Genomic DNA, 25,625 nt, shown 5'->3' with positions numbered 1-25,625 from the left:
TCAAGGTGCCCTGCAGAACACACACACACACACACACACACAGAAACAAACAGAGTGTAACCCCTCCCTGTACTGTACCACTGCAGGACTCGCGGGCCTATTTCTACCTGCTGGACCAGATCTCTCCCAAAGGAGACGGAGACGACAAAATGAGCATCAGCATTGACATGAGCGGCCTCAACGTGAGTCTGTTTACCTCTGTGAACTTATTGAATCACAATGAGAAATTTGTAAGTGAAACATGATAAATGAAAATGAGAAATTGATAAATGAGAAGGTAGAAATCATGAATGAGAAACTGATAAATGAGTGGATGAGTGTTTGTTTTGAGGGAATATGTTGTTTATTTTAAGGTGAGGTGTTTTTATAAGCCCCCTCTGTGTTTCTTATTTCACCTGAGTTTGCATATTTATCTCTTCTTTCTTTGTTTTTATCACTTTTTTCTATATCTTATCACTTTTTTTATCACTTCGATCCTTTGTTTTTTCACCATGCAGATACATAAACTATCAAAAACAATCACAGCTGAACTGATGAATGAAAAACGAATCGATGAATTCTGGCATGGTTATGTGTATGTAGTGTATGTACTGTACTGTATATGTACATATGTATGTGTGTGTGTTCACTGTGTGTGTGAAGGAGCCAGATTTGGACAGGAGGGCCGAGCTGATGCTGCGGCAGGCGGCCAGGCTGGACTGCAGACAGTTTGTTTCTCCTCACGACGTCACGTCTGGAAACAGCAAGCTCAACCTGGCCTTCGTAGCCAATCTGTTCAACATGCACCCCGCTCTGCATCTGCAGGGGGCCCAGAGCAACGGCAACGGCATAGACACCGCACTCATAGAGGGTGAGACACACACACACACACACACCTATCACTGAATAGCAGAGGTGGGGACTCGAGTCACATGACACATGACCGATCTTATGGGCCACTGAGATTGCATACCTGAGAGAGAGAGAGAGAGAGAGAGAGAGAGAGAGAGAGAGAGAGAGAGAGAAGGGTTAGGAGGCGATCATTTGAGGTGGGGACTCGAGTCACACTGGAGTCACATTTTTATTTGCATGAGACTTGACTTGATGTATGAAGAGAATACTTGGGACTTGACTTTGACTTGTGCTCCAGATTTAAAGTGATGAGATTTAATAGAACTAAATTTAAATTCTGTTTTCTGAATTTGTATGGAATGATTGAATTTATTGAAGTTCAAAATGATTATAGAAATCAAACTCATGATGCTCTTACCAAGTTTTTATCCTATTAAAACCATATTGCATTGAAAAGTCTGTTTTCTTTAAGATATTAAATTGATACTGGACTCTTGATTTGTTGTGATTTGACTTGGTGTTCTACATTTAGACTTGAGACTTGAAATGAATGACATGGGCTTGACTCAGACTTGACTCGGTAATCTACATTTAGACTTGAGACTTTGAGACTTGAAATGAATGACATGGGCTTGACTCAGACTTGACTCAGTAATCTACATTTAGACTTGAGACTTTGAGACTTGTGTCTCAAGCCCTGAGACTGACTTGGGACTCGAGCAAAGTTGACTTGGTCACACCTCTGCTGAATGGGTAAAGAGGACCTGCTTCAGTTCTGTGGTTTCAGCTGAAGTGTCACATGATCAGAAGTTTCTCCATCACACCAAAAACAAAATTCAGGGGTAAAATGTTAAAACGTACAAACAGTCCAGAATCTGTGCCATTGTGGACATATAGAGGGAACTGATTTGTAAAGTGGGCAGTAAAAAGTCCAAGAAAATGAGTGTGACTGGGTGTGACAGGTTATGACTGCCATAAATGTATTTACTGTATATATAGCTGAAAAAAACACTCCCATAGCTATATGGGAACAGCAAGCCGAGATAACATGAGAAAGTGTCAGCTTATACAGTATATTGGTGTTTATCTAGTAGAGACAAGTATGCAAATATGTCTCTTATGTGTATATATACTGTATGTAGGCAGGCATTTGCTTTATGACATTGGTCGACAGTCAAACCATGAAGTGCCTATTTGTGTCTTTCCAGGTGTTTTTCCAAGTGAGTCCAGAGAGGAGAAAACATTCCGCAACTGGATGAACTCTCTGGGCGTCTCTCCATACGTCAATCATCTGTACTGGTAATGGCATCAGTTATACATCAGTGTGCTGTACCATAGAGATAAAACAGTAAAGTTAAACTAGATGACGTGATTAGTAAGATAAAAGATTGCTGTACATTATCAGGGGAAGGGAGGAGGCCGCCCTGCTTCACATACAGTTAAAAACACTCACACCTGGCAGCCGCCCAGTACATTCACTTATACTGGTGGCTGCTGAGCTGTTGGAGGTTAGGTGCCTTGCTCAAGTTGAAGTTGCGGAGACCATTACTCATTCAACTTCTCTACTCAGATTTTCACAGCTTCCAAAATGCCTTTAAAATCTATGCAATATGAAGTTAAATGCGCAGTTTTTTCAAGTTTATAGGCTATAATTTGAATAGTGTGGTCATTACCTTCTAATGTAAAATTAACTATTATTTCAAGTTGTGTAAATAATGTTTTTTCTCCATAATGCCTTTTTCCCTTCACAATATCACTTACTCCTGAGACTTGAGAACATTAATCTAACTATTTTTTCAATAATATATTGGCATTGTTGTGGTCCCATTACATGTAATCTCTTTCTGTAGGGCTCCCTCTCTCTGAATGTATTGAGATATATACTGTATATATATTGTGTGTGTGTGTGTGTGTGTGTGTGTGTGTGGATTGTGCTGATTGATTGTCTGTGTTGTTGTTTTTTTTTATAGTGACCTGTGTGATGCTTTGGTGATTCTGCAGCTTTATGAGAAAGTTAATGTGCCTGTGAACTGGAGGAAGGTCAACAGACCCCCATACCCTGTCCTGGGGGCTAACATGAAGAAGGTACACACACACACACACACACACACACACACACACACACACACACACACACACACATACACACACACACACACACACACACACACACAAAGGAAACAGGAATATGAGTAGCATAAAAAGTGTGGGTTTGACAGAAAAAAGGAGTGTAACAGGGGTTTTCGTACTTATATAATAGCTGGAGAACTGTAACTATGCAGTGGAGCTGGGAAGGACTGAGGCTCGGTTCTCTCTGGTCGGCATTGGAGGAGAAAACCTGAACGAGGGGAGTCCCATGCACACTCTGGCACTGGTCTGGCAGCTGATGAGGAGGTACACGCACCGGGACGGGGGGCGGGTCAGTTCAATCCATTCAAAATGTAAACAGAAGCAGCAATTAATGTGCTAAAGATTGAATATGTTCCAGCTGTCGGATCTCTTTGGTCTGTCTCCATCTGTCTCCCAGGTACACAGTGCTGGTGCTGTCAGATCTTGGCGATGGAGAGAAGGTTGGAGATCAGATCATCCTCAGCTGGGTCAACTCCACCCTGAGCCAGGGACGCAAGGACACACAGATCAACAGCTTCAGGGTGTGTGTGTGTGTGTGCGTGTGTGTGTGTGTGTGTATTCTGGGATCTGGCCCAGTCTCTCTCTTCCTCTCTTCCTGTCTTACCCTTTGTATGCTGTTGACACTGCGGCACGTACAAAGTCAGCTCTGTTTGTGTGTGTGTTTCCAATAATATGGGTATGAGTACCTGCCAGCCTCTCCAGTGGTGCAGATGAAAATATTGTAACTCATCTCTGTTGTTTGTGTGTGTGTATGTGTGTGTTCTTACATTTTACATGAAAAGTTTAGTCATTTATCTAATGCACAAATATGTGTGCTTGACTACTTAATAGTGCATAGAGAAGCTGACACTTAAATGTGTGTGTGTGTGTCCGTATTTGTGTCCATGCCTGCTTGCATGTGTGTGTTTGACCGCTCCTCTCTGCCCTCTGCAGGACAAGCTGATCAGCACCAGCCTGCCAGTGATCGACCTGATTGACACCATCGCTCCCAACGCCGTCAAGTCGGAGATGGTGAAGAGGGGAGAGAGAGGAGACAGAGGGGTGCTGAGCCATGAAGACAAACTCAACAACGCCAAGTAAGAGAAGCGGCTGGCTCAGTCACATTTAAATCCCGACTTAAAACAATTATGATGATTTGGTCAAAAAAATAGAAGTCTTGTCCCCCTTCTCACCTCTTTTCTCTTTGTCTATTAATCATCAAGTCTCAAGTCACGTCCCAAGTCTAAATGTAGATTCAAGAGTCAAGCCCAAGTCAAGTCCATGTCATTAATGTCAAGTCTGAAGTCTAAATGTAGAACACCAAGTCAAGTCCTAACAAATCAAGAGTCAATTTAATATCTTAAAGAAAACAAAATACCTAGGACTTAATGCAATATCATTTTAATAGTATAAAAACTTGGTAAGAGCATCAGGTGTTTGGTTTGTATAATCAGTTTCAACTTCCGTAAATTCAACCATTCCATACAAATTCAGAAAACAGAATTTAAATTCAGTCGTCTGGTGGAGCAAATCTCATCACTTTCAATCCAAGTCATTTACACAAACCTTTTCAAGTCATCAAAGTGCAAGTCAAAGTCAAGTCCCAAGTCCCAAGAACCCAAGTCAAGTCAAGTCTCAAGTCTTCTCCTCATGCATCAAGTCGAGTCTCAAACAGTTAAGCCATTTGATTCGAGACCCCACCTCTCTCTCTCTCTCTCTCTCTCTCTCTCTCTCTCTCTCTCAGGTATGCGATCTCAGTGGCCCGTAAGATCGGAGCTCGTGTCTATGCGCTGCCTGATGACCTGGTGGAGGTGAAGCCCAAGATGGTGCTGACAGTGTTTGCCTGCCTGATGGGCCGCGGCCTGAAGAAGGCCGACCGCTGAGCCGGACACGAACTGACCTATTCTCCATTTTGTTTCTATTATACAGCATTGGTTTCTCATATTTATCACTCATGCACGGTCTTACATTCTGTTTTCTCACCCTGGTAATTCCTTTATTTTCGGTTTTTTTTAAATGAAGTTATGGCCAGAAAATCATTCTCATTCTCTGTTGTTCTTTCCATGAATACAGTAAACTTACCTCACGTTAGAAATCATTCCTCATCAGCTGAGCCGTTCCTTACGTCTGTTATCTGTGATTTTATAGGGCAAGCTGCTAAGTGTTCCTTTAGCATATCATATTTAATAGGAAGTCATTACATCTTTTTACTCCTGCCATGTGAGCAGAAAAGGAGATGAAGAAAAAACAGAATTATACGCACACCTCTTCTTTCAGTACGACTTCATGTCTGTAAATGTTGTGCATTGGATATTACTATTTAATAATTAAACAGAATCTACTAAACACAATGAACAGCCTGATATGTTTTTTTTTTTGTCCACACTTGCTCTTTCAGCACTTGGAAAGCAGGCTTAAACCAGGTAGACGGTGTTTTAGTCAATAAATACATGAAAATCCACATGTAGGCTATGTATCTTTATGGTTTGATAAGATAAGATTGCACTTTATTGAGTCCTCAGGGGAAGCAATATAGGTTTGATATGGGTTGGCTCCTCCAACATTTATCCCACACTTAGCCTATATTTGAGAAGAATTGACTGGCTGCCAGGCGCTGGTGTAGTGAATACAGAGACCAAGGTTCAAGGCCTGGTAACAGTTAAGTATCTGCCCTTCCCAAGTGTCCTTGAGCAAGACACAGATCCTTCCATAGTCAGGGTCGCTGTAATGTAGGTGATCCTGCAAACTGAAAGTAAAAAGTAGCTTTTATGTGAGTAATAGAGTAGAGTCAAGTAGCAGCTTCAGTCAGTCACAAGAATAGCAAATCAGGGAGGTCTGGTAAAATTTCTGTGGGTTCCAGCGCATGTAGGGGTGAGGGGGAATGAGAGGGTGGATGAGTTGGCTAAGAGAACTATAAAGAAAGGAAACATAAATGCAAAGTAGTATCAGTAAAGCAGAGGTTAAATGTGTAATCTGGGGAAAAAATCAACCAAATGTGGCAATAAAGGTGGGACAGAGAGGGGAAAGGGAGGCATTTATATCAAATTCAAAAGAGTGTCAAAGTTACTAGGGTAGGTAGTGGACACAGGAGAGAGGGAATTGTGTTGACAAGGTTAAGGTTGGGGCACTGTGCACTAAACAAAACACTGAAAATGGTAGGGAAACACCAGACAGGATTGTGTGAGGGATGTCAGGAGGAGGAGGAGTCAGTGGAGCACGTAGTTCTGAGTTGTAGGGGGTATGGGACACAGAGAGAGATGATGAGGATTAATCTGAGGGAATTAGGGGTGCAGGAATTCACATTAAAAGGATTACTGAGCATGGGTGAGAGAGCACAGATCAGGGTACTGTTAGCTTTCTTAAGGGATACAGGGGTTTTTTATAGGATATGATGGATAAACAGGGATAGGTTGCTAGGGTGGCTGACATGGATAGGGATTTTATAGTAGGACTAGGTTATAAAGCATGGAGGATAAAATGTAGTTTAGGGTGTGTGTGTGTGTGTGTGTGTGTGTGTGTGTGTGTGTGTGTGTGTGTGTGTTGAAGGGATTTAGATTGTAAGTCTATTGTCTGGTCCACACTCCGGAGCAAAAGGTGGCGGTAATGCACCAATAAGCTGGATGCCAACCGCCGTAAAAGAAGAAGAAGAAGAAGAAGAAGAAGAAGAAGAAGAAGAAGAAGAAGAAGAAAAAGAAGACGAAGAAGAAGAAGAAGCGCCAACTAGCAACAATCCGTAAGGGGGAGCAGTTTACAGTTCGACTTTCATCAAAGTAGATTGAGCCTCGGTTGCTGCCATATCAAAACAAAAACGTCATTTTGGAGCGAAAGTTTTCGAAAGACATGTCAAGTCATGTACCGGTGTCCTAATTACCCGATAAGTTCTTGATATATATAAATTTGATGAAGTTAATTAAATAGTGATTGCCCTAATAATGGAAGGACTGGAAATGTCAGCGATGATACCCGCTCTCCAGGAGCTTGCTAGGTGACTAACTGGCTCAGTTGGCTAAGCTAAGCTAGACACATGTTGACAGACTCAGCATATGAATGACACTGGTTAAACTGTGCACTGTTTTATACTACCGAGCTTAGTTTACTCAATGAAAACATTTGCTGCTGCCATGTTTCTCTAAATAACGTTACACCATGTCGGTACTTGCAGCGCCAGTGCGGCTGAGTACAACCAGGCGGTGCAGAAACCCAGACAGATCCTGTGTCAGTTCATCGACAGGATCCTGACTGATGTGGATGTCGGTGAGTCCAGATCATAGGTCCAGACATGTCAGCCCAGAGAGACACACATGACTGTCGCTCAGCAGCAGCTTCTCCATGTCAAATATTGTCACCAATTTTACTCTGCTCCATTCAGTTAGTGGTTTTCGCTACCATCAAGTCTTCCAATTAAGCTTGTTGATGATCAGTTGAACCTGAAGCAGTTTTTCTATTACATGTTATTATGCTCATTGAATCTTCTATTTCTTGGCTTATGTGCTGCCATGTAACTCCAATTCCCCTTTGCTGAAAGCTGAATCCAGTCTCAGTTAAAGTCACAATACAATTAAAATTAACTTTGTCACCTTGTTGGCTAATTTTCCATGCCACACTATACACCTATTTAAGAATATATGCCAACAAAAGTTACAAAATTTGTATATTCTTGTATTTTTATATCAAAATCCCATTACTTTTACTTTAATGGTTACATGATGTACCAGTAGACTAAATGAAAATTCCAACAAATAATACCATCAACAAATAATACCATACCATTTTTTGAACAATCCACCTCTCCTCCCTTCCCATCAAATAAACAACTGATATCCCATTGATTTACACTTTTGAATGATCCCTCTCTGCCCTAATATCCTGTTTCAACTAGAAATACATCAAAAGGAAGCAAGATGCTCTCAAAATACTGTTTCACTGGGACTTTAATCTGGTCTGATGTCTGTGTTCTCCCAGTTGCTCTGGGGCTGAGTAAGAAGTCCAGTTCAGAGCCTGCCTGTGTGATGCTGCTGGACTTTGTGCAGCATATCATCAAATCCTCCTCTCTGATGTTCGCCAACCCGGCCTGCCAGCCTGCCGAGTACACAGACACCACACAGAGCTGCACTGGTGAGAGCTACTCCTCGATGAAAACACAATAAAATCTGTATTGCTCTCTGTGTGAGGATCGACATTTCTCTCTTCTCCTTTCACCTCTGATATCTCCCCGTCTCCCTCGCTCTAGAGTTCAGCAGGTGGGTGGTGGGGCGGCTGCTGCGAGTGGCGGCGGCTCCCGACTGCGATGTGATCCACGGGCCGGTCTCCGCTGTTCTGTGCTCTTTACTGCACATACTGAGAGTCAGAGCACCGGTCATCTTCAGCTGCCTCACCGAGGAGCTGCTTCGATTGGCCCGGGACCTCGGCGACATCCTCTACGCCCACATCACCACGCTGGGGGGACAGGGACACGCTGCGGGCGCTCACACGCAGAGCCGGTGGCCCGTAGCGCTCGACCGCTTCTCCATCTCCCCTACGTGCGTCTCCGCCTACCTCACCCCCTGCCCGCTCCTCCTCTCTTCGCCCGCTGCCTTGGAGACGCTGGCTGCCGTGACGCTCGGCGTTCTGACGGACGCCCTGAGGGGAGTGGTGTCTCCGTGCGATGTGGGAGTGGCCTGGGAAACGGCGTGCTCCTTCCTGGCCAATGGCAACGCCAGGCTGAGGAAGATCTCCATGGTGATGCTGAGGCGGTTGGTGGAGCTGGGAGGCTTCCCTGAGAGCCAGGGCTATGAATTCTTCGCAGCCTACCTTCAGCTGCTGGAAACGCACTCTTACACACACACGGCACACACACACGCTCACACACATGTAGATGAGCAGCAGCCCTACGAAGGTGAACTGCTGAACCTGACGCGCTGTGTGTTTCAGTCTTCTGATGTCACTCACACACACACACCGGGGTTTGAGCCCATCTATCTGTCGCAGCTGTTCGAGTGCGTTTGTACTCTGGGAGGGTCAGGCCTCACGTTGGGGTCAGAGGTCAGCGAGTCACTCTGCCTGCTCTTCAGCTTCCTGCTATCCGTTGCCCCGGGTTACGAGGGCGCCGTGTTGCTAAGGAGGCAGAGAGTCACTGAGGTCTGCCGGACCCTGGCACACACTGTTGGCACAGAGAACCAGGCTGAGGTACGGTGATGTTCCTCACGTCTCTTTCTTTCTCTGTCTCTCTTTCTGTTACTGTGGGTGTGTCTTTCCTCCCACACACACACACACACACACACACATACACATACACACACACACTCTCTCCCTCCTTCACAGTTAAGAGGTGTGTGATGATTGTGTGTTGCAGTGTGCGGAGGGGTTTCTCCAAGCTGCGCTCAAGGCTGAGGTTGCTATGGCGATACAGGAGTTAGAGGATGGAGAGACGGTTGCCAAGAGACCCTGCTTACCTGTTGTCCCGTCAGTCAGCAAGACGCCAAAAACAACACCAATGTGAGTTACATATCCACAACTCAGTCTCTTATACAAGTGGTCTTGTATTAGAGGCTGATATTGTGACATACAATGTAAAACGCAGTGTAGAGGCGGTCAAAAACAGCTGTCAATCTTCTCAGTGATGGTCTCATTTGTTTACGGTAATTACACTGATCTCTCAAATTCAATGCGGTAATGATTTATTGACTTTAAAATGTCTGTGTGTCTCTGTGTGTCTTAAGGGAGGTGGACATGCGTGTGCGGAGCGAGGTTTGGGCTGTGGTGAACAGTCGGCTGGAGGAGCTGCTGACCTTTCTGAACTCCGACCCCGACCTCCTCGAGACTCTCCCTGCTCTGGAGGGTCTGGCCCGCATCCTCCACCTGGCAGCCCTCTGCTCCTCTCCCACCAGGTAATAACCAAACATACGCACATGCTGTCACTGTTGCTCTCTCTCTCTCTCTCTCTCTCTCTCTCTCTCTCTCTCTCTCTCTCTCTCTCTCTCTCTCTGTCATTCTCTCCCTCTCTTTTTCACTTTTCCATGTTTTCCTTGTCCTTTCCTTGCTATAAACAGACTCTGAATTTGAATTAACTTTGTTGACTGTGTCCTGTGCAATTGTCTGAGATGTCTTCAATATAGCATGTGACACTTTCTCATTCTATCACTCTATTTCTCTCTCCACCTCTCTCTATCTGTCAATCTTTTTTTTTTTTTTTACATTGTCAGTCCGCCTCCTCTCCTCTGGGTGTCAACTGAGACTCTGGGCAGGGCCCTGAAGAGCTGTCAATCAATATTAGAAGGCGGGGCTAAACCTGTCTCAGACCAAGCCCACATTCAGTCTACTGTCCAGAACACTGTTGGGGTCCTCGACTCCATCCTGTACCTGACCAGTAAGGATACACACACACACACACAAAAACACACATCATACACACTCTGCCTTTAAACATGCAATTCTGACTTTTTATTTCCTTGATGAAAGCATAGCTCTTTTCGATCTGGACCATATTTTTCTATCATATTCCATTATACCAATACGGCCTGTCTGACATTGTTTCTTCTGATGTGTGTGTCTGACTGTGTGTGTGTGTGTTTGAACAGTGAGCCGCTGGGGTGAGGAGGGGCTCCAGCGGCGTGTGTGTGCCCTGCTGTCTCTTCCCTGGGTGTGTGAGTGCAAGTCTGTCTCGGCCTATAAGAGCTCAGGATTCCCCTCCAGTTTGCCTGCCTTGGCTCAGAGACTGGGCTCCTGCTTCTGTGAGTATTCCTGCCGCATCACAACCCAGCAGACATTTTGACATGAGTAGATGTTGAATGAAATGAAAGTTGAGACAATGTCTGTAGCTGCTACCAGCATCCTTTTGTGAAATTGGGGCCTAAATATCTTTCTAATGTCAGTTAAAATGAATTTTTAGTGAGCCGGGATATCATATTATGAACATTTTCATTTGGCCATCTCCTACATATCGCCATTCATCAGAGGCATGCTGGGAACTATCGGCTATCCTTTATATGATTGTTTATAAGAAGGTTAGAGAGGCAGGCTTGTGACCAGAAGATTGCCAGTTCAAATCCCCAATTGAATGTTCAATGATTAAATCTCACAGACACTGAAATAGGTGTGGGTGTGTGTGTGTTTGTGTGTCTCCAGCGCCTCAGGTCCAGGCAGTGTGTGTGTCGCTGCTGGCCCTGCTGCGTCCGGGTGTGTGTGAGACGTGGCGTGTGTGTGTGTTTTCCAAGGCGCTGCAGTGTCAAGATGAGGTGGTGAGAGCTGCGGCGGTCAGGGCCTTCCCTCTGCTGCTGCACCACCTGGGAAACACACACCACAACCTCATCAGTACCACTCTGCTGTACGTATACGCACACACACACACACACACACACACACATATACAAACTTCACCATGTTTGCATTTTGACAGACAAATTCAAAACTTCACAGCTGATTGGAATTTGATTGGAAGTTAAAAACAGAAAAACATGAGTGATTGATGATTACAATTTTGATAAATTAAAATGCTATATATCAGGAGGCTTAGCTGTCAGACTAACACAATAAAATCACAAGACTTATTTCTATAATGGGTATTACATACACATAACATCTACTTCCCACACAGATATCCACTACAACATATAACATCTTACAGTATAATAATTGCCTTTATCCACAGATAGGATATTATTGAGCGTCTAAACAGTGTAAAGTGACAGTTGTATTTTAAAGGTTTTTTCTGATGTTATTAATGTTAATATGTGATGTTTTATGTCTGAGGTCCTCAGGCAGGTCCCTATTAGCCGTTCCAAAGTCTACCCTGAAAACACGAGGTGATCAGGCTTTTGCCATCAGGACTGCTAGACTTTGGAACGACTCGCCTGAGGAGCTCAGGCCAGCCAAATCTGTATCATCTTTTAAATTACTTCTTATTAGTTCTTACTTCTTACTTATTACTCCTTCTAATAATACCTAATAGCAACGATGTGGGCCCAGGGTCTTTGTCACATGTCATCCCCCTCTCTCTCCCAGTCTTTCCTGTCTCTCTCCACTTTCATCTGTCTAATAAAGGCAAAAAAATGCCACAAAAAAAAACCCAGAACATACTTTTTGGACTTGCTTATATGTAATGATTTTTTTTGAATAGTGAAGTCCTTTCTAATGTTTTCTTTAACGTTTCTTGATTTGCTTTTGTTTCTCACTTTGCTTACATTGCATTATTTTGCTTTTATTGTTGATTTATCGTTTTTGATTTTATTTTGTAAAGGGCTTTGTTACTATGTTTTGAAAAGTGCTGTACGATGAAAGATTATTATTGTGTTTGTGGTGTTTACTTGTGTGCAGGTCCAGGCTGGAGGACAGTTCGGAGCAGGTGAAGAAGGAGCTCGCGGGGATCGTTGGTCAGCTGACCTGCATCCTGTCAGAACTGTCCCAGCTCAGTGACGATCATCACACCGAGCCCGCTCCTCTTCCCAAGATCCTCTGTTCCCGCCTCAGCCTTGCCACCGAGCATGCTGGGAAAGCGTCGGCGTCCCTCGGAGCGTCTGTCATCGGACCCTTCCTGCCTCTGCTTCGACAGCAGGCTCCTAGCAGTGTTAAACAAGGTATTTGTGGTTCAGTTTGTTCAGTGGGATGCGTTCCTCCAAACAGACCAGGGTCAAGTGCTATTTGCAAATTATTCTTAATGCTGGATTTAATCTGGACCAGATGGATGGAGTTACTGCATCAGACTATTCAGAGCTTTTACAGTACATCATGTAAGCTTTTAAGTCGAAAAGAGCAGAAAAGTATACTAAATTGACTTTGAAATAATTTCCTGTGATCGTCTCATTGTTATGTCTTATGTGGCAAACCCCACACATCTTGTACTTCAAGCAGGTTAAAACAAACGCTATGAAATATTCGCAAATACAGTACAATCTGACCCAGGTCTGGTTACAAAGTATTGATTGTTTTTCATTGATATACTGTGTACCTCTGTGTTTATTTTCACCGTCCCAGCTTTCGTAGAAGCCCTGCCTCACCTCTGCCAACATGTGAATCTGGTTGGTGGAGACAGCGACTCGCAGGCAATTCTCTGTGCTCTGATTGGTCTGTTGGAGGACCCAGATTCGCTTGTCAGAATACGCTTCGGCCAATCGGTGCGCTTCCTGCTAGGAGAGCCCACCCCAAACCCTGAGCAGGGGCCTCTCAGTGAGGTGAGCAGTTTAAGCAATGAGACAAAAAAGGCCACACTTTACACTGATTTTAGAACAACTAAGAGATATTGCTTCGATAAAATGGTGGTAATTCACCACTTTAACAGAACAAATGTTCAATAAACCTTTTGTTTTTAATCAACAATAATTAAATATTAACAAAATGTTATTCATCCAATGGTAATTTTGTCTTTCTGATCTTCTGTCTGCATTACAGAGCAAAAAATGTCCATCTTAACAAGTCATTCAGTTTCATATACAGTGTTTTGCACACTGTGTAGCAAATGCATGTAGCAGGTTTAGCACTGAACACTTTACAAAAGGACAATGAGAGATTTTAGTGACAAGATGCTTTCAGGAATCCAAGCTCTGGTTGCTGGACTCGTGCCACAAAAATCTACTAACTCAGTCACAGCTGTCCTGTTTAGGCTTTTGAATAACCAGTTGTATAAATTGTTGCTGTTGTTGATGATGATGATGATGATGATGACTGTGTCCCTCCTCTCCACCCCAGCTCCTGGTTGCACGTCTGAAGGCGGCGTTCACTAACGCCAAGCTCAACAGAGATGACGACCTGCGCAACACTCTCATCCTCACTACTGGAGAGATTGGCAGGTATGAGCTGCTATACTATTGTTTAGACAGGTGCGTACACACACAATAGCTTTGCTGTTTCTGTTGTAATCACTTGAATGTTACTTAATTTGTCCACCCATCCTGGATCAATAAAGGGTAATTATTTGTGTCGCTCTGCCTGAGGCGCTAAGGCTAGAAAAATCCCTGTCATCATTTAAATCACTTCTTAAAACACATTTTTACCTTTTGTAGAATATATTTATATGTTGCTTGTTTTATTTTTGTTGCATGAGGCTTGTTTTATTCCTATGTAGCCCTGTAATTCATTTCTTTTATCATCACTGGCATCTCTTGTTTATTTCTGAATATTTCTTACTGTTTCTTAAGCACTTTGTACCACTGTATTGAAAAGTGCTATATATAAAAAACAAGTTTAGTTTGGTTTACTTTGTTCATTCATTCATTCATTCATTCATCTGTCTCTCCTCCCCTGTCAGAGCGTCCCAGGGCAGTTTGGTGTCGTTCTCCCTGCTGCGGCTGCTCCACTGTCTGCTGTCCAAGTCGTCTCCAGTGTCTGTAGCCGCCTACACTCAGATCAGAGCGCTGGCCACCTCCAAAGGCCTTAAACTGCAGACTCTCTTCAGCCAGTACAAGAACCCCATCTGTCAGGTATAAAATGTGTTTTAATTCATAATATTATTGCCTTGTACAGCACCAGGAGTGTGTTCTCTGTTTGTTTGTTTTCCAGTGATTTCCAGTTTTTATCTGTTTTTACCAGTGAAATAAAGTACAATAACTACAAGGCAGACAGCAGAAATCTTATATCATCTTATATAATCTGCTCTGTATTTAGTTCCTGGTGGAGTCGCTACACTCGCGTCATGCGTCGGCCCTGCGGAGCACACCGGACCAGAGCTGTGAGTCGGCCAATCAGAGAGAGCTGGCCCTGGACATCCTGGCTCAGATCGCACACGCCTTCGACTTCCCAGACCTCCACCGCTTCCTCACTGTATGCACAGTCACACATGCAACCACATGCTGAAATCCACACATACACACACAGAATCAAAAAACCTATATACGCATAACAAGTTAGATGTGATGGTTTGTGTGTCCAGCGTACCCTCCAGGTGCTCCTGCCCTACCTGGCGGCCAAGGCCAGCTCCACTGGCTCCGCCCTCATCCGCACCCTGGCCAATGAGCTCAAGGCCAACAGGAGAGAGATTCTGATCAACAACTTCAAGTACATCTTCAGCCATCTGGTCTGCTCCTGCACTAAGGAGGAGCTGGAGAGAGCCTTCCACTACCTACAGGTGTTGTTACCTCACCTATCATTTAAGGGAAAATGTCATCCGAATTATATATTTCATACACACAAATAACAAAAAATGTAAAGCACTGGTGCCCAATCTTGTGAGATTTGGCATTTTGCAAGTAGTGTTGGATACTGGCAAACAATATTAAAGGATTGATCCCATAACATTAAGATGCTTACTAATATGTATTATAATAAGCACATGAGCTCAAAACTACACCTCAAATATTAAAATTAGATTTCACAAAAAGCATTACATTAACAAAATACAATATAAAACAGGCCAAATATAGAGTATATTATCTCAACTGAACTAAAAGTTTAAGGATACAACTTGTATCTTTCTACCTTGGGAGTCAATGATGATTGTAAACTCTATTTGGGAATTCAATTATGCGATGAAAACCTATGTATCATTAAAACAAAGAATGTTGGTTTTGTTTTATGTGTCAAGTGTGATAAATGGAATACAAATCCTAAATTGGTTTCCCTTCCTTTGTAATAAGATTACCAAACCTTTATATGTATATTCATCACTCTGCCTAACGTTGTACCGTGTCCCAGAGTGAGACAGAGATTGAGCTGGGCTCTCTGCTGAGGCAGGACTTCCAGGGGCTTCACAACGAGCTGCTGCTACGGCTGGGAGAGCACTACCAACAGGTCTACACACACACACACACACCATTCCCTGATACATTATGTCTGTTTCATGATACATACTTGTTGATTTTTAAGTGCATATACTGTATACCAATGGTGGATGTTTGTGTTCCTATCCTTACGTGACACCTGTGTTTACTTGTGTATGTACTGTAGGTGTTTAACGGCCTGGCCATCTTGGCCTCCTTTGCGTCCAATGACGACCCGTACCAGGGGCCCCGTGACATCACCACCCCAGAGCACATGGTGAGTATCGGAGTTAAAGAATACATAGATATATAGTAGTAGTACAGCTTTAGCTATGGCTCTGGTTAAATGTCCATGACTTCTCTTCTGAGTGAGCAAAATAACTTTATACTACTATTGTTAAGATTGTATTGCACTGTTTTTGTATTGTTGCTCTGTTGTGTCTTATATTGTAGGCGCTTTCACTGTTTTGTTTTTCATTTTGCTCTTATTTTTGGAATGCACTATGGCTCCAAGAAAAAAGTCCCTCTTTTCAACCTCAAACTGCAATTTTCCCAACTTGTCTTCCTCGGGTCCCAGGCGGACTATCTGCAGCCGAAGCTGCTGGGGATTCTGGCTTTCTTCAACATGCAGCTGCTCAGCTCCAGCGCTGGGGAGAAGGAGCGCAAGAAGTTGGTGGGTGATGCTGACAAAAATAGACTTTATCCTCTACTAGGAGAACAGATTTAGTCACTACATATTACATAGCATTTATTCTCTCAGTCACAGTTTACAGAGGTAGATTTATAAGTCAAGATTGTTTAGTTAAAAGCAGCAAGAACCCAAACCTAAGAATACCATGGTGTAATAGTCTGTACATGGCAGGTTTTGGTATCTGAATGTGCGTGTGTTGATAAAAGTAGTGAGACAAATGCAATTCTGCCTGGTTTGTAGAAACCTTCTTGCTCACTGTAAAGATGAAATAGGAGCGCTCCAATGTTCCCTTCAAAGAAAATTCTTGGCATTGTGGAAAAGCTTCCTAAAACAGCAGACCAGGTTATATTAAAATCCTCCCATGAATCCCAAAACAAAATATAATGCTATTAAAAGCAATATGGGAGCTCCTCTAGGCGTCATAGCCCACCTCATCTATTTTTCAGTACAGGGGAAACACAGTAGCATACTGTGAGCTGTGTTTACAGGTTCTTCCTGTTGTCTGTGCAGGCCCTGACCAGTGTGATGGCTCTAATGCGCCTGATGGGCTCCAAACACATCAGCTCCGTCAGAGTGAAGATGATGACCACGCTCCGCACCGGCCTCCGATACAGAGAGGACTTCCCTCTGCTCTGCTGCCAGTCAGTAGACACACACACACAAACACATATAAACACACACACATTAAAGTTAAAATCTTAATGTTTAAAGTAAAATGTTCAAAAATCTGTGATGGTACACCATGAAATAACCACTAAAACTACACTGTTTACTAGGAAGTAAAAGTAATGGGATTTTAATTTTTAAAAATATGAGCAACTAAACAAATAGTGTATTTTTTTGCCATTTACTGTTAATTAAATTAAATTGAACTTAATTAGGTGTATGTTATGATATGGAGAATTAGCTAGCACGGTGAAAAAGTACGTTTTCATTTCAGTGGGACTTTAAATTTTAAATTTGCTCAGTGGTTATCGGTACAAGACCATGGCTATCAGTCAAATCTGTACACACACATACACACCAGTGTCTTGAATGGAATCCACACCTATTCGGCAAAATGGATATAAGAAATGAGAAGAAGTGTATTAAAAAACAAGGCGGGGAGTCATATCAAGCAATACACCACAATGTATGTTGTGGCAAATCATTTTGTGGCTGTGATTTGGCCACATTGCCTCAGCTCCTCAGTGCTTCTGTGTTTCTCACTTCCTGCTTCCTGTGTGGACAGGACGTGGGAGTGTTTTGTGCGGAGCGTGGAGCCCGCCCACCTGGGTCCTCTACTGAGTCATGTGATCGTAGCGCTCCTCCCCCTCATCCCTCAACAGCCCAAAGAAACTGCTGCTATCATCCGCTTCCTCATACTGGATAACAGGTAACACACACACACACACAAATTAAAAAATTCCCAAATTTCAGGTGTACAGCCAGGTAAAGAAAAAAGCTTAGCACTGTTGTACTTGAATTGAATGTTTACATGGTCATTTCTGTATTGTTGATCTCCCACAGGGAAGAAGTGAAGGACTACCTGCATGAGATTTACTTTCTGCCAGACCACCCAGAGCTGAAAGAGATCCACACTGTTCTGCAGAACTACAAGAAGGTCCGTATGGACAGTGTGACGATCATGGTGGTGATGATGATGAAGAGCAGTTTGAATGGTGGTGATGGTGAAAGAGGTTACTGGTTGACAGTGATGGTGCTGAAGATGATGATGATGAAATTGAAAGTTATAATATGATGCGGATGATCAAGGTTAGGTCCAGTTCATAGTCAGAATGATGGTGACTATGATGATGATTGAGGGTGAACAATGATGAACAATGAGGGTGACGATGAAGGAGAGTAGGATATTCATGATGTTTGTAATTACAACAATTATAGTGATGATTTATTAGTACTGTGTGAGCGATAAGGAGTGAAAAGGAGTGAGGTAGCACATGCAAAATTGGGGAAAAAAAGATGCTCTGATGAAGGCTTTTATTGCTGAAACGCATCAGTGTTTCATGGTGTGTGGCCCAATAAATAAGTGAGATGTGAGTATTGTATCCAGTCATTTTTTTGCCTCAATTTTGGATTTTCTGCCTCACTGAAGTAATGATCATTTATTTTTAATTTATATAGCGCTTATCAAAAGAAAGTTACAAAGTGCTTTACAGAGACCAGGAAGTAAAACAGGTAAGAGCACAAGAAAGAGAATTTAAAAAGTCCGAAAAACAGTTCGACCAAAGCCGATAAAAGTCAGTAAAGGTCAAAACAATAGAACAAAGGCGAATAAAGCAGAGCCAAAGCATGACAAAAAAGAAAATAACCACAACTAGAGAGTGAAGTAAAACAAAGCAATATAGCATAGCACCAACACTGCCATGGTTAGGGGTTTGATTTCCACTGGAGCCACCCATGCTACAAATGAATGCCCTTATGGCAGTTTGGATAAAAACATCCGTCAGAAGTCATTACGCTGTGTCATGTTTTCCTGTCCAGCTGACGTCCAGCAGCAGTGACCTGGCCGCGGCGCTGCAGCTCTCCATGAGGGCCGTTCAACACGAGAACGTTGACGTCCGAATCCACGCTCTGACCAGCCTCAGGGACATGATGCACAGCAAACAGGTACACACACACACACACACACACACACACACACACACAGCAGCCCTACCTCTGAAAGGATAGGGCTGTTCAAAGGATCCACAACAGAGAATCCCAGTTCAAGCCCCAGTGTTGGCAAGCAACCACCCTGCTGAGGTGTCCTTGAGCAAGGCATTAATTCCCTACCATTGCTGCTCTTTAACTGACCCTGACCTCTGACCTCCCTGTGGAGGGGGGGGGCAAGTCAAAAGAGAATTTCCCTGTGGGGATCAATAAAGTATCTCAAGTTTAAATCAGTGAAGTAGTTGATTGTTTTGAAACATAAACAGGGCGTGATTAAAGATAGATTCACCCTGATCCGCCCAATGGGGCATTGCATCATTTGTTCGTTCATCATGTGTCACACACGAAACTTGGGGAAATTATCCATCTCAGCGCTGCATTCCAACATTCAAAATTACACTAATCAGACCAGGGGGGAACTACAATTACAGGTCAAAATAAGGTGACATATTTGTTACTAATTTGTCCAGACGGGGACGTAATTATATCCCCGAAATGAGTTTCTGGGATATTGTGGATTCACCCCACCCGCGTCCGCCGCAGATCCTTCGTGTGAATGCGATAACTTGAACAGTTTTTATAACAATCTTTTAAAATTTGGTATGGACATCGATGACCCCTAGAGGAAGAACTCTATTTATTTTGATGTATTTAAGATTATAATCGGCCTGATGGTGGCGCTATAATTAAAGGTAAAAAATAAAAAGTTTAAAGGGCTGTATCTCCCACACCGTTTGTCCGATTTACATGAAACTTGGTACACATGTCTACCTAACCGTACTCTACAAATTTGCCATAAGGACCCTCAAGGTCTGCCAGGAAAATGTTTGAGATATTTCAAATTATTTGAAAAACACATTTTTAACATCTCCTCCTACACCGTTTGACCGATTACCACCAAAATCGGTCATTAGCATCTATGGTCCTACACTCTTTAAATTTTGTTCATAGATTGTTGATATCTACTGTAGTTTTGAAGATATTAACTCTTAAAGTTGTGAAGGAGGCATTTTTTTCAGTCAATTTTACATGCTCCAACATAGACCGAGCAATTACATCATCCAGCCTCCATAAGATCAACAAAAACATTTATTGGCATTTCCATGTCAGTATACAGTCAAGGCACTCTTTTTATCTGGCAGCCTCATCCAGCACTGGGCTGATTTGAGGAGCGCACTGTACTTTCTCTTCATTTCAGATTAACCATGTTGCTGTATGTTTGAGCAAGTAACAAAATGTATGTCAAATGTAAGTCGCTTTGGACAAAAGCGTCTGCTAAATGACGTAATGCAATGTAAATTAAATGGGGAATAGTCCCCATATCAACTCCATTCAACTTCTAACAATCAATATGTTCAATGTTCAAAGCCATATGCAGGCCTATAATATTTAGCCTCTGTTATTTGTTCAAACTGGGTATTACCATTAACTAAGTAAAGGAGTGTGATGTGAAGTGCAATTTACTTTTTTTTTTTTATTATTTATTCAAAATTAGCATTTTGACTAGTCCTAATGTAATGAGAGATATCTTAAATTAGCATTTTGACTAGTCATAATGTAATAAAAGATATCTTAAATTAGCACTTCGACTGGTCATAATGAAATGAGAAATATCTTCAATTAGCATTTTGATAGGTCATATTGTAATTAGAGATATCTTAAATTAGCATTTTGGGGAATTGAACCCCAGACTCCTGCGAGACAGACAGGAGCAGCACAAACTGTTTGGACTGGGTGGCAGGTTGGCTTCAGTGGGAGGCGAGTCGCATCTCAACTGCAACAGCCAGACCAACATTTGGACTGGCTGGCAGGATTGCTTCAGTGGGAGGCGAACGGTGTCTCTTCGCATCAACCACCAGCTTTTAATAAACCGCCGTCGCTAATCGCCAGACCACACCTTTGGAGTGGCCGGCAGGTTGGCTTCAGCGGGACGCGACCTGCCGGTTTTCACAGCGTCCAAATTTCTCTCAGAAACACATTTCAGTGAAAATAGTTACTGGTCTGAAATGAGGAGCATATGAAAAGGTTCCCAAAGAGAGCCTCTTTCCACGGTCCAAGCAACAGCTGTGCCAGCTTCATACCTTACCACACAGAGTGTAGTAAAGTATGAAGCTTCATACCTTACCACACAGAGTGTAGTAAGGTATGAAGCTGAACACCTGGAGCTGGGCTGTTTAGGCGCTGCTGCTGATTGTGATGTCATAAGTGCAGCTGAGACAGGCTCAGATTGGTAGAGCGGAGTCCAGCTCCATCCAGTGATGTCATAATCGGTTAGAATGGCAAAGCGAAGCCGTGTTCTGATTGGTGGAGGAGAAACAGCGGGCCAATCTGCTGATTAAATGCCAAAAATGAGTTTGGATTATTAGAAATTATATTTAGCCTATTACGTAGAACTTTATTTCTATTTGGAGTAAGCTTGTAGATGCATGCATTTACAAGTCAAACTTTTCAAGATTAATGTATGTAACATAAGTCAAAATGTATGTGCAATTGGATGTCACATGCTTCTTAGGTGTGTGTGTGTGTGTGTGCGTGTGTGTGTGTGTGTGTGTGTGTGTGTGATATAGGCCTAAATGTTGTCTAACAGCCTTGAAGCATAAACACGCCGCCAAGCCTCCAGCCAGTCCAGCTGCACCGGGATGAAAGCTGCGAACAACTCAGAGAAATTAGAGAAATTGTGTGGCTGAGTTCAGAAAATAAATAAAAAATAATTATGTTTATGAATAGAGTTAAGCTGTCCAAGTAGTCCATTTTGTCCAACAATGTCTGATAGGAAATAATTGCAATATTTTTGTGAAGAATTCCCTGTAAGTCTCCTTTTTCCATGGCCATCACACTCTCTCCTCCCTTTCTGATTGTCCTTCCCGATTGTGCGCGTAACACACACCCTGGAGATCGCTGTGAATGAAGAGGTTGTCGCATCTGACAGCCTCGATTGAATCTGGATCTTTAACAATTGATTGACTTTTTGCGTTCTTGCCAATGTAAGTTGAGTCATTACATCCATTTGCAGTAGGATCAATGTCTGCTAAATCCTATACGGCCGGCGCATAGTATCCTGGCGCTCGGCCGAATTCATACGCTACGTCGTCATTCATGCAGCTTGTTTGTGATATGGGACTCACTATAGAAACCACAAGGAAGAACATTTTTGAGATCTATTGAATTATTTGAAAAACACATTGTTAACAGCTCCTCCTACACCGTTTGACCGATTACCACCAAAATCAGCCAGTAGCATCTATGGTCCTACGCTCTAAATTTTGTTCATAGATTGTTTATATCTACTGTAGTTTTGAAGATATTAACTCTTAAATATGTGAAGGAGGCGTGGCCTATAAGCTAAATTGTTATAATTTTGTGATAGATGGTCCAATCATCATGAAACTTGGACAACATATTCACATATAATGAATGAACATGTGTGCAAAGCCATTCAAATATTGACCAGTAGGGGGCGCCACAAAGGCCAGAAAACTGTATCTCCTAATCCAATTGGTGAAATTGCACGAAATTCGCTACACAGGCTCTAGGACCATGTCCTAGTCAGAATCTGAAGTTTGGTCGTTATTAGTGAAAGTGGGCGTGGCCTATGACATTTTGGCTTATACTCAAACAGAATTTCACCAATTGCTATGAAACTTGGTAATCATGTTCCAACCTTTATGTGGAACATGGACACCAATTCCCATACAGATCCGACCAGATTTTGCTCAACAGCAGCATTTTGAGTGTACAGCTAGACACAGTAAAGCCAATACAAAGTTGGATATTGACACCTTTTAACTTGCTATTACATTGTTCAGTATCAGAACTTGATAGCTTGTGGCCTGATGGCTCAACAGCCTAATATGACAAAACTGACAGTAATTTTAATGCAAACTTCCATGTTTCAGCTCTGGCTGCTATACTGGCATGAACCCAGCCATCGCCGCTAGCGGCTATATTTAATTAGTTAAATTTATTATTGAGCATTAAAAAAAATAGTTAAGGTGCATACCCTTTATTATTGGGGAATGAATTGAATGGCTTTTTATTACATTTGACTTAATGGGGCCTTCGAGGATTGGGGAATTTCGGGGATATCCCCTTGCTGTCGGCCCCCGACAGCGTCCTAGTTTGTGTTTACTGTTGCCTTGTTTCAGTCTAGTCTGCTTGACTCATGATCGTGCTTTTAACCGTTATTTAACCAGGGAAATTTGAATGAGCACGCATGCTGTTTTCCAGCAACGTCGTGCTTCAACTTCACACGGCACTTCTTGAACCTCAAGGCTGCTGTGCATTAGAGTGAGAGTCAAAGTTAACCTTACTTGTGTTGTGGACTGCAGGAGTGGCTGCTGCGGCAGGTGTGTGCCAGTGAGGCGGTGGAGCCGGTCATCTCCAGCCTGGTGGCGGTGCTGCTGAAGGGCTGCCAGGACTCGTCCCCCGAGGCCAGGCTCCTCTGCGGGGAGTGTCTGGGGGAGCTGGGGGCCGTGGACCCCGGACGTCTGGACCTGTCGCACACACACACACACGGCGACCGCAACATCTTTGTGGTACGCTATGGCTAGGCTAGATCAAAACTGTACTATGTAAAAGACAGATATATAGCTGTCTGTGTTAGACCTCACAGGTAAAACCACATGTACACACATACAGGAAAATACACTCAGTTTCAGGCATTTCGTGAAGTTTTTTCCCCCTACAACAGTTAATTTAAAGGTGTAGTTCATCAAATACAAGAAACCAAATGTGTATGTATTTTTCCCTGTGTGACAGAGTGGGGTTGATGATCCTAACTTTGCCTATGAGCTGCTGACTGAACTGACAAGAATATTTCTGGCTTACGCCGATGATGTGAGAGCACAGGACTCTGCTGCTTATGGAATGCAGGTACACATGTGCACACACACACACACACACACACACGTTGCAAGTCCAACAGCTTTTCAAATTACCTAACTTTGTGTTTCTTTCTGTCTCTCTTTTTGTTTACCTGTCTGCTGTCGTTTGTGTGTGTGTGTGTGTGTGTGTGTGTGTGTGTGTGTACGTACGTATGTTATAGGAGCTGCTGTCCATCTTTGAGTGTCGTGAAGGTCGTAGCGACTCGCAGGGCCGCCGGCTGTGGAGGAGATTACCAGAGCAGATCCAAGAGATCCTGGAGCCTCACCTCAACAGCAGGTAAGACACACAAACACTCACTCACACACATACACACACACACACACACACACACTTTCAGCCTGTTATACAATCTCATACAACATTCAGGCAGTGAAATCATGAAATCATTTCTCCTCTCCTTCCTTTCTCCGCCCTCCGTCCTTCTCCCTCCCTTTTTCACTCTCTCCTTCCTTGCTTTCCCTCTTCCCCTCCTCCCTTCCTTTCTCACTCCTTCTCTTCTTCCTCCCTCCCTCCCTCTCTCTCGCCCTGCAGGTATAAGAGCAGTCAGAAGGTGGTGAACTGGTCTAAACTGAAGAAGCCGGTGTACCTGAGCAAAAGAGGCAGCAAGTTCTCTGATTGGTCAGCCACCTGGGCCGGATACCTCATCAGCAAGGTCAGTCGATCTCTCCTTCACCTGAACAGAACCAAACAGATCAACATCAAATGGGTCATTTCATATTTTTGCCCATTGATTGTCAAGTGACTCGGAATAAACACACTAAGATTTTAGTTAATCATGAATTATCGGAAAGTAATATCTATTTTTCTCTATAATAGCCTGCGAAGTCTCTTCAAATTTGTCAGGGAGAAGGGGGAGAAGATTAATAAATTACCATAAAGGCAAACCTATATAACATATAGTTATGTGTGTGCGTCATTAAATTTGACATGCAGCCAAAATAAGTAGGTAGTGTCTAAATTTCTTCCATCCATCCTTTGTCTCTATGTCTGCATTAGTCAATTTCTTGAAGTCGATGGTTTTTGAGTGTCTTTAAATAATTCTAGCCGCTGTAATGATGACTACTGTGATGATTGTAAACTGCCCATTCGATATACAATATTGGATATTTGAGTTCTGGCCCATAATAAGGACTTGATTCATTTTAATATTTAACTGAATCCCAACTCAGGACTCAGTGCAGAAACTGGTCTTGTTGTGTTCCAGGTGAGGCATGAGCTGGCCAGCAAGGTGTTCACCTGCTGCAGTTTCATCATCAAACATGACTATAAGGTCACCATCTACCTGCTGCCTCACATACTGCTGTACATGCTGCTGGGCTGCACACCTACAGAGCAGCAGGAGGTAAGGACACATCTATACACACACATACTCAAAAACTGGTTTCGTATGTTTTATCTGTTATCTCTATCTGTCAATAGAGTAATTTTCCTTGGAATAATCACACACCTCCCTCCAGGTGACGGAGGAGATGCTGGCCGTGCTGACAGAGGGTGACGGACGAGGAGGGGGGCGTGTCCAGGAGACGGCCTCCAGCCTATCACAGCTCAGCACTCAGACGGTGTTCAGCATGCTGGCTCACCTCACACAGTGGAGCCGCCACATCCTCTCCTCCAAACCCAAGCACAACGGTAAGTGACACATTCAAGCAAGGTACAGAAAAGATTTGTACTTGCATGTAATCTAAACCATTTCAACTCAGATTATACAAAAACAGCTGACTTTGTGTTTCCTTTTTAAAGTGGTAATCTGTGAGATGTGTGTTTTTATGCACACATCTCACGTGTCTGCTTGT

At 43.1% G+C, this 25,625-nt stretch overlaps 2 protein-coding genes across 2 annotated transcripts in view; both read left to right on the top strand.

The window, feature by feature from the left end:
• Nucleotides 1-4,961, top strand: part of pls1 (plastin 1 (I isoform)) — a 9,371-nt gene extending 4,410 nt beyond the window's left edge. Inside the window, exons 8-16 of the mRNA XM_071912394.2 lie at nucleotides 1-5; nucleotides 87-182; nucleotides 643-850; nucleotides 2,040-2,130; nucleotides 2,802-2,916; nucleotides 3,092-3,225; nucleotides 3,359-3,482; nucleotides 3,895-4,037; nucleotides 4,685-4,961. The exon at nucleotides 1-5 is cut by the window's left edge and continues 138 nt beyond it. Coding sequence (XP_071768495.1) covers nucleotides 1-5; nucleotides 87-182; nucleotides 643-850; nucleotides 2,040-2,130; nucleotides 2,802-2,916; nucleotides 3,092-3,225; nucleotides 3,359-3,482; nucleotides 3,895-4,037; nucleotides 4,685-4,823 — 1,055 coding nt within the window. The 3' untranslated portion in view covers nucleotides 4,824-4,961. The remainder of the gene's footprint in view (nucleotides 6-86; nucleotides 183-642; nucleotides 851-2,039; nucleotides 2,131-2,801; nucleotides 2,917-3,091; nucleotides 3,226-3,358; nucleotides 3,483-3,894; nucleotides 4,038-4,684) is intronic.
• A 1,911-nt stretch (nucleotides 4,962-6,872) lies between these two features.
• The window catches only part of atr (ATR checkpoint kinase), a 31,346-nt gene continuing 12,593 nt past the window's right edge, over nucleotides 6,873-25,625 (top strand). Inside the window, exons 1-28 of the mRNA XM_071912383.2 lie at nucleotides 6,873-6,925; nucleotides 7,103-7,194; nucleotides 7,903-8,055; nucleotides 8,171-9,105; nucleotides 9,272-9,414; nucleotides 9,639-9,806; nucleotides 10,122-10,285; nucleotides 10,497-10,649; nucleotides 11,044-11,242; nucleotides 12,232-12,491; nucleotides 12,889-13,085; nucleotides 13,600-13,700; nucleotides 14,159-14,330; nucleotides 14,515-14,670; nucleotides 14,780-14,974; nucleotides 15,541-15,636; nucleotides 15,793-15,882; nucleotides 16,183-16,278; nucleotides 16,807-16,937; nucleotides 17,528-17,671; nucleotides 17,806-17,899; nucleotides 18,781-18,906; nucleotides 23,277-23,483; nucleotides 23,707-23,820; nucleotides 23,993-24,108; nucleotides 24,364-24,484; nucleotides 25,037-25,174; nucleotides 25,290-25,461. Coding sequence (XP_071768484.2) covers nucleotides 6,873-6,925; nucleotides 7,103-7,194; nucleotides 7,903-8,055; nucleotides 8,171-9,105; nucleotides 9,272-9,414; nucleotides 9,639-9,806; nucleotides 10,122-10,285; nucleotides 10,497-10,649; nucleotides 11,044-11,242; nucleotides 12,232-12,491; nucleotides 12,889-13,085; nucleotides 13,600-13,700; nucleotides 14,159-14,330; nucleotides 14,515-14,670; nucleotides 14,780-14,974; nucleotides 15,541-15,636; nucleotides 15,793-15,882; nucleotides 16,183-16,278; nucleotides 16,807-16,937; nucleotides 17,528-17,671; nucleotides 17,806-17,899; nucleotides 18,781-18,906; nucleotides 23,277-23,483; nucleotides 23,707-23,820; nucleotides 23,993-24,108; nucleotides 24,364-24,484; nucleotides 25,037-25,174; nucleotides 25,290-25,461 — 4,786 coding nt within the window. The remainder of the gene's footprint in view (nucleotides 6,926-7,102; nucleotides 7,195-7,902; nucleotides 8,056-8,170; nucleotides 9,106-9,271; nucleotides 9,415-9,638; nucleotides 9,807-10,121; nucleotides 10,286-10,496; nucleotides 10,650-11,043; nucleotides 11,243-12,231; nucleotides 12,492-12,888; nucleotides 13,086-13,599; nucleotides 13,701-14,158; nucleotides 14,331-14,514; nucleotides 14,671-14,779; nucleotides 14,975-15,540; nucleotides 15,637-15,792; nucleotides 15,883-16,182; nucleotides 16,279-16,806; nucleotides 16,938-17,527; nucleotides 17,672-17,805; nucleotides 17,900-18,780; nucleotides 18,907-23,276; nucleotides 23,484-23,706; nucleotides 23,821-23,992; nucleotides 24,109-24,363; nucleotides 24,485-25,036; nucleotides 25,175-25,289; nucleotides 25,462-25,625) is intronic.

The sequence above is a fragment of the Centroberyx gerrardi genome, chromosome 17 (assembly GCF_048128805.1).
Source record: "Centroberyx gerrardi isolate f3 chromosome 17, fCenGer3.hap1.cur.20231027, whole genome shotgun sequence".
Lineage (NCBI taxonomy): Eukaryota > Metazoa > Chordata > Actinopteri > Beryciformes > Berycidae > Centroberyx > Centroberyx gerrardi.
Note: the sequence above shows the minus strand (reverse complement) of the source record. Positions and strands in the feature narration are given on the sequence as shown.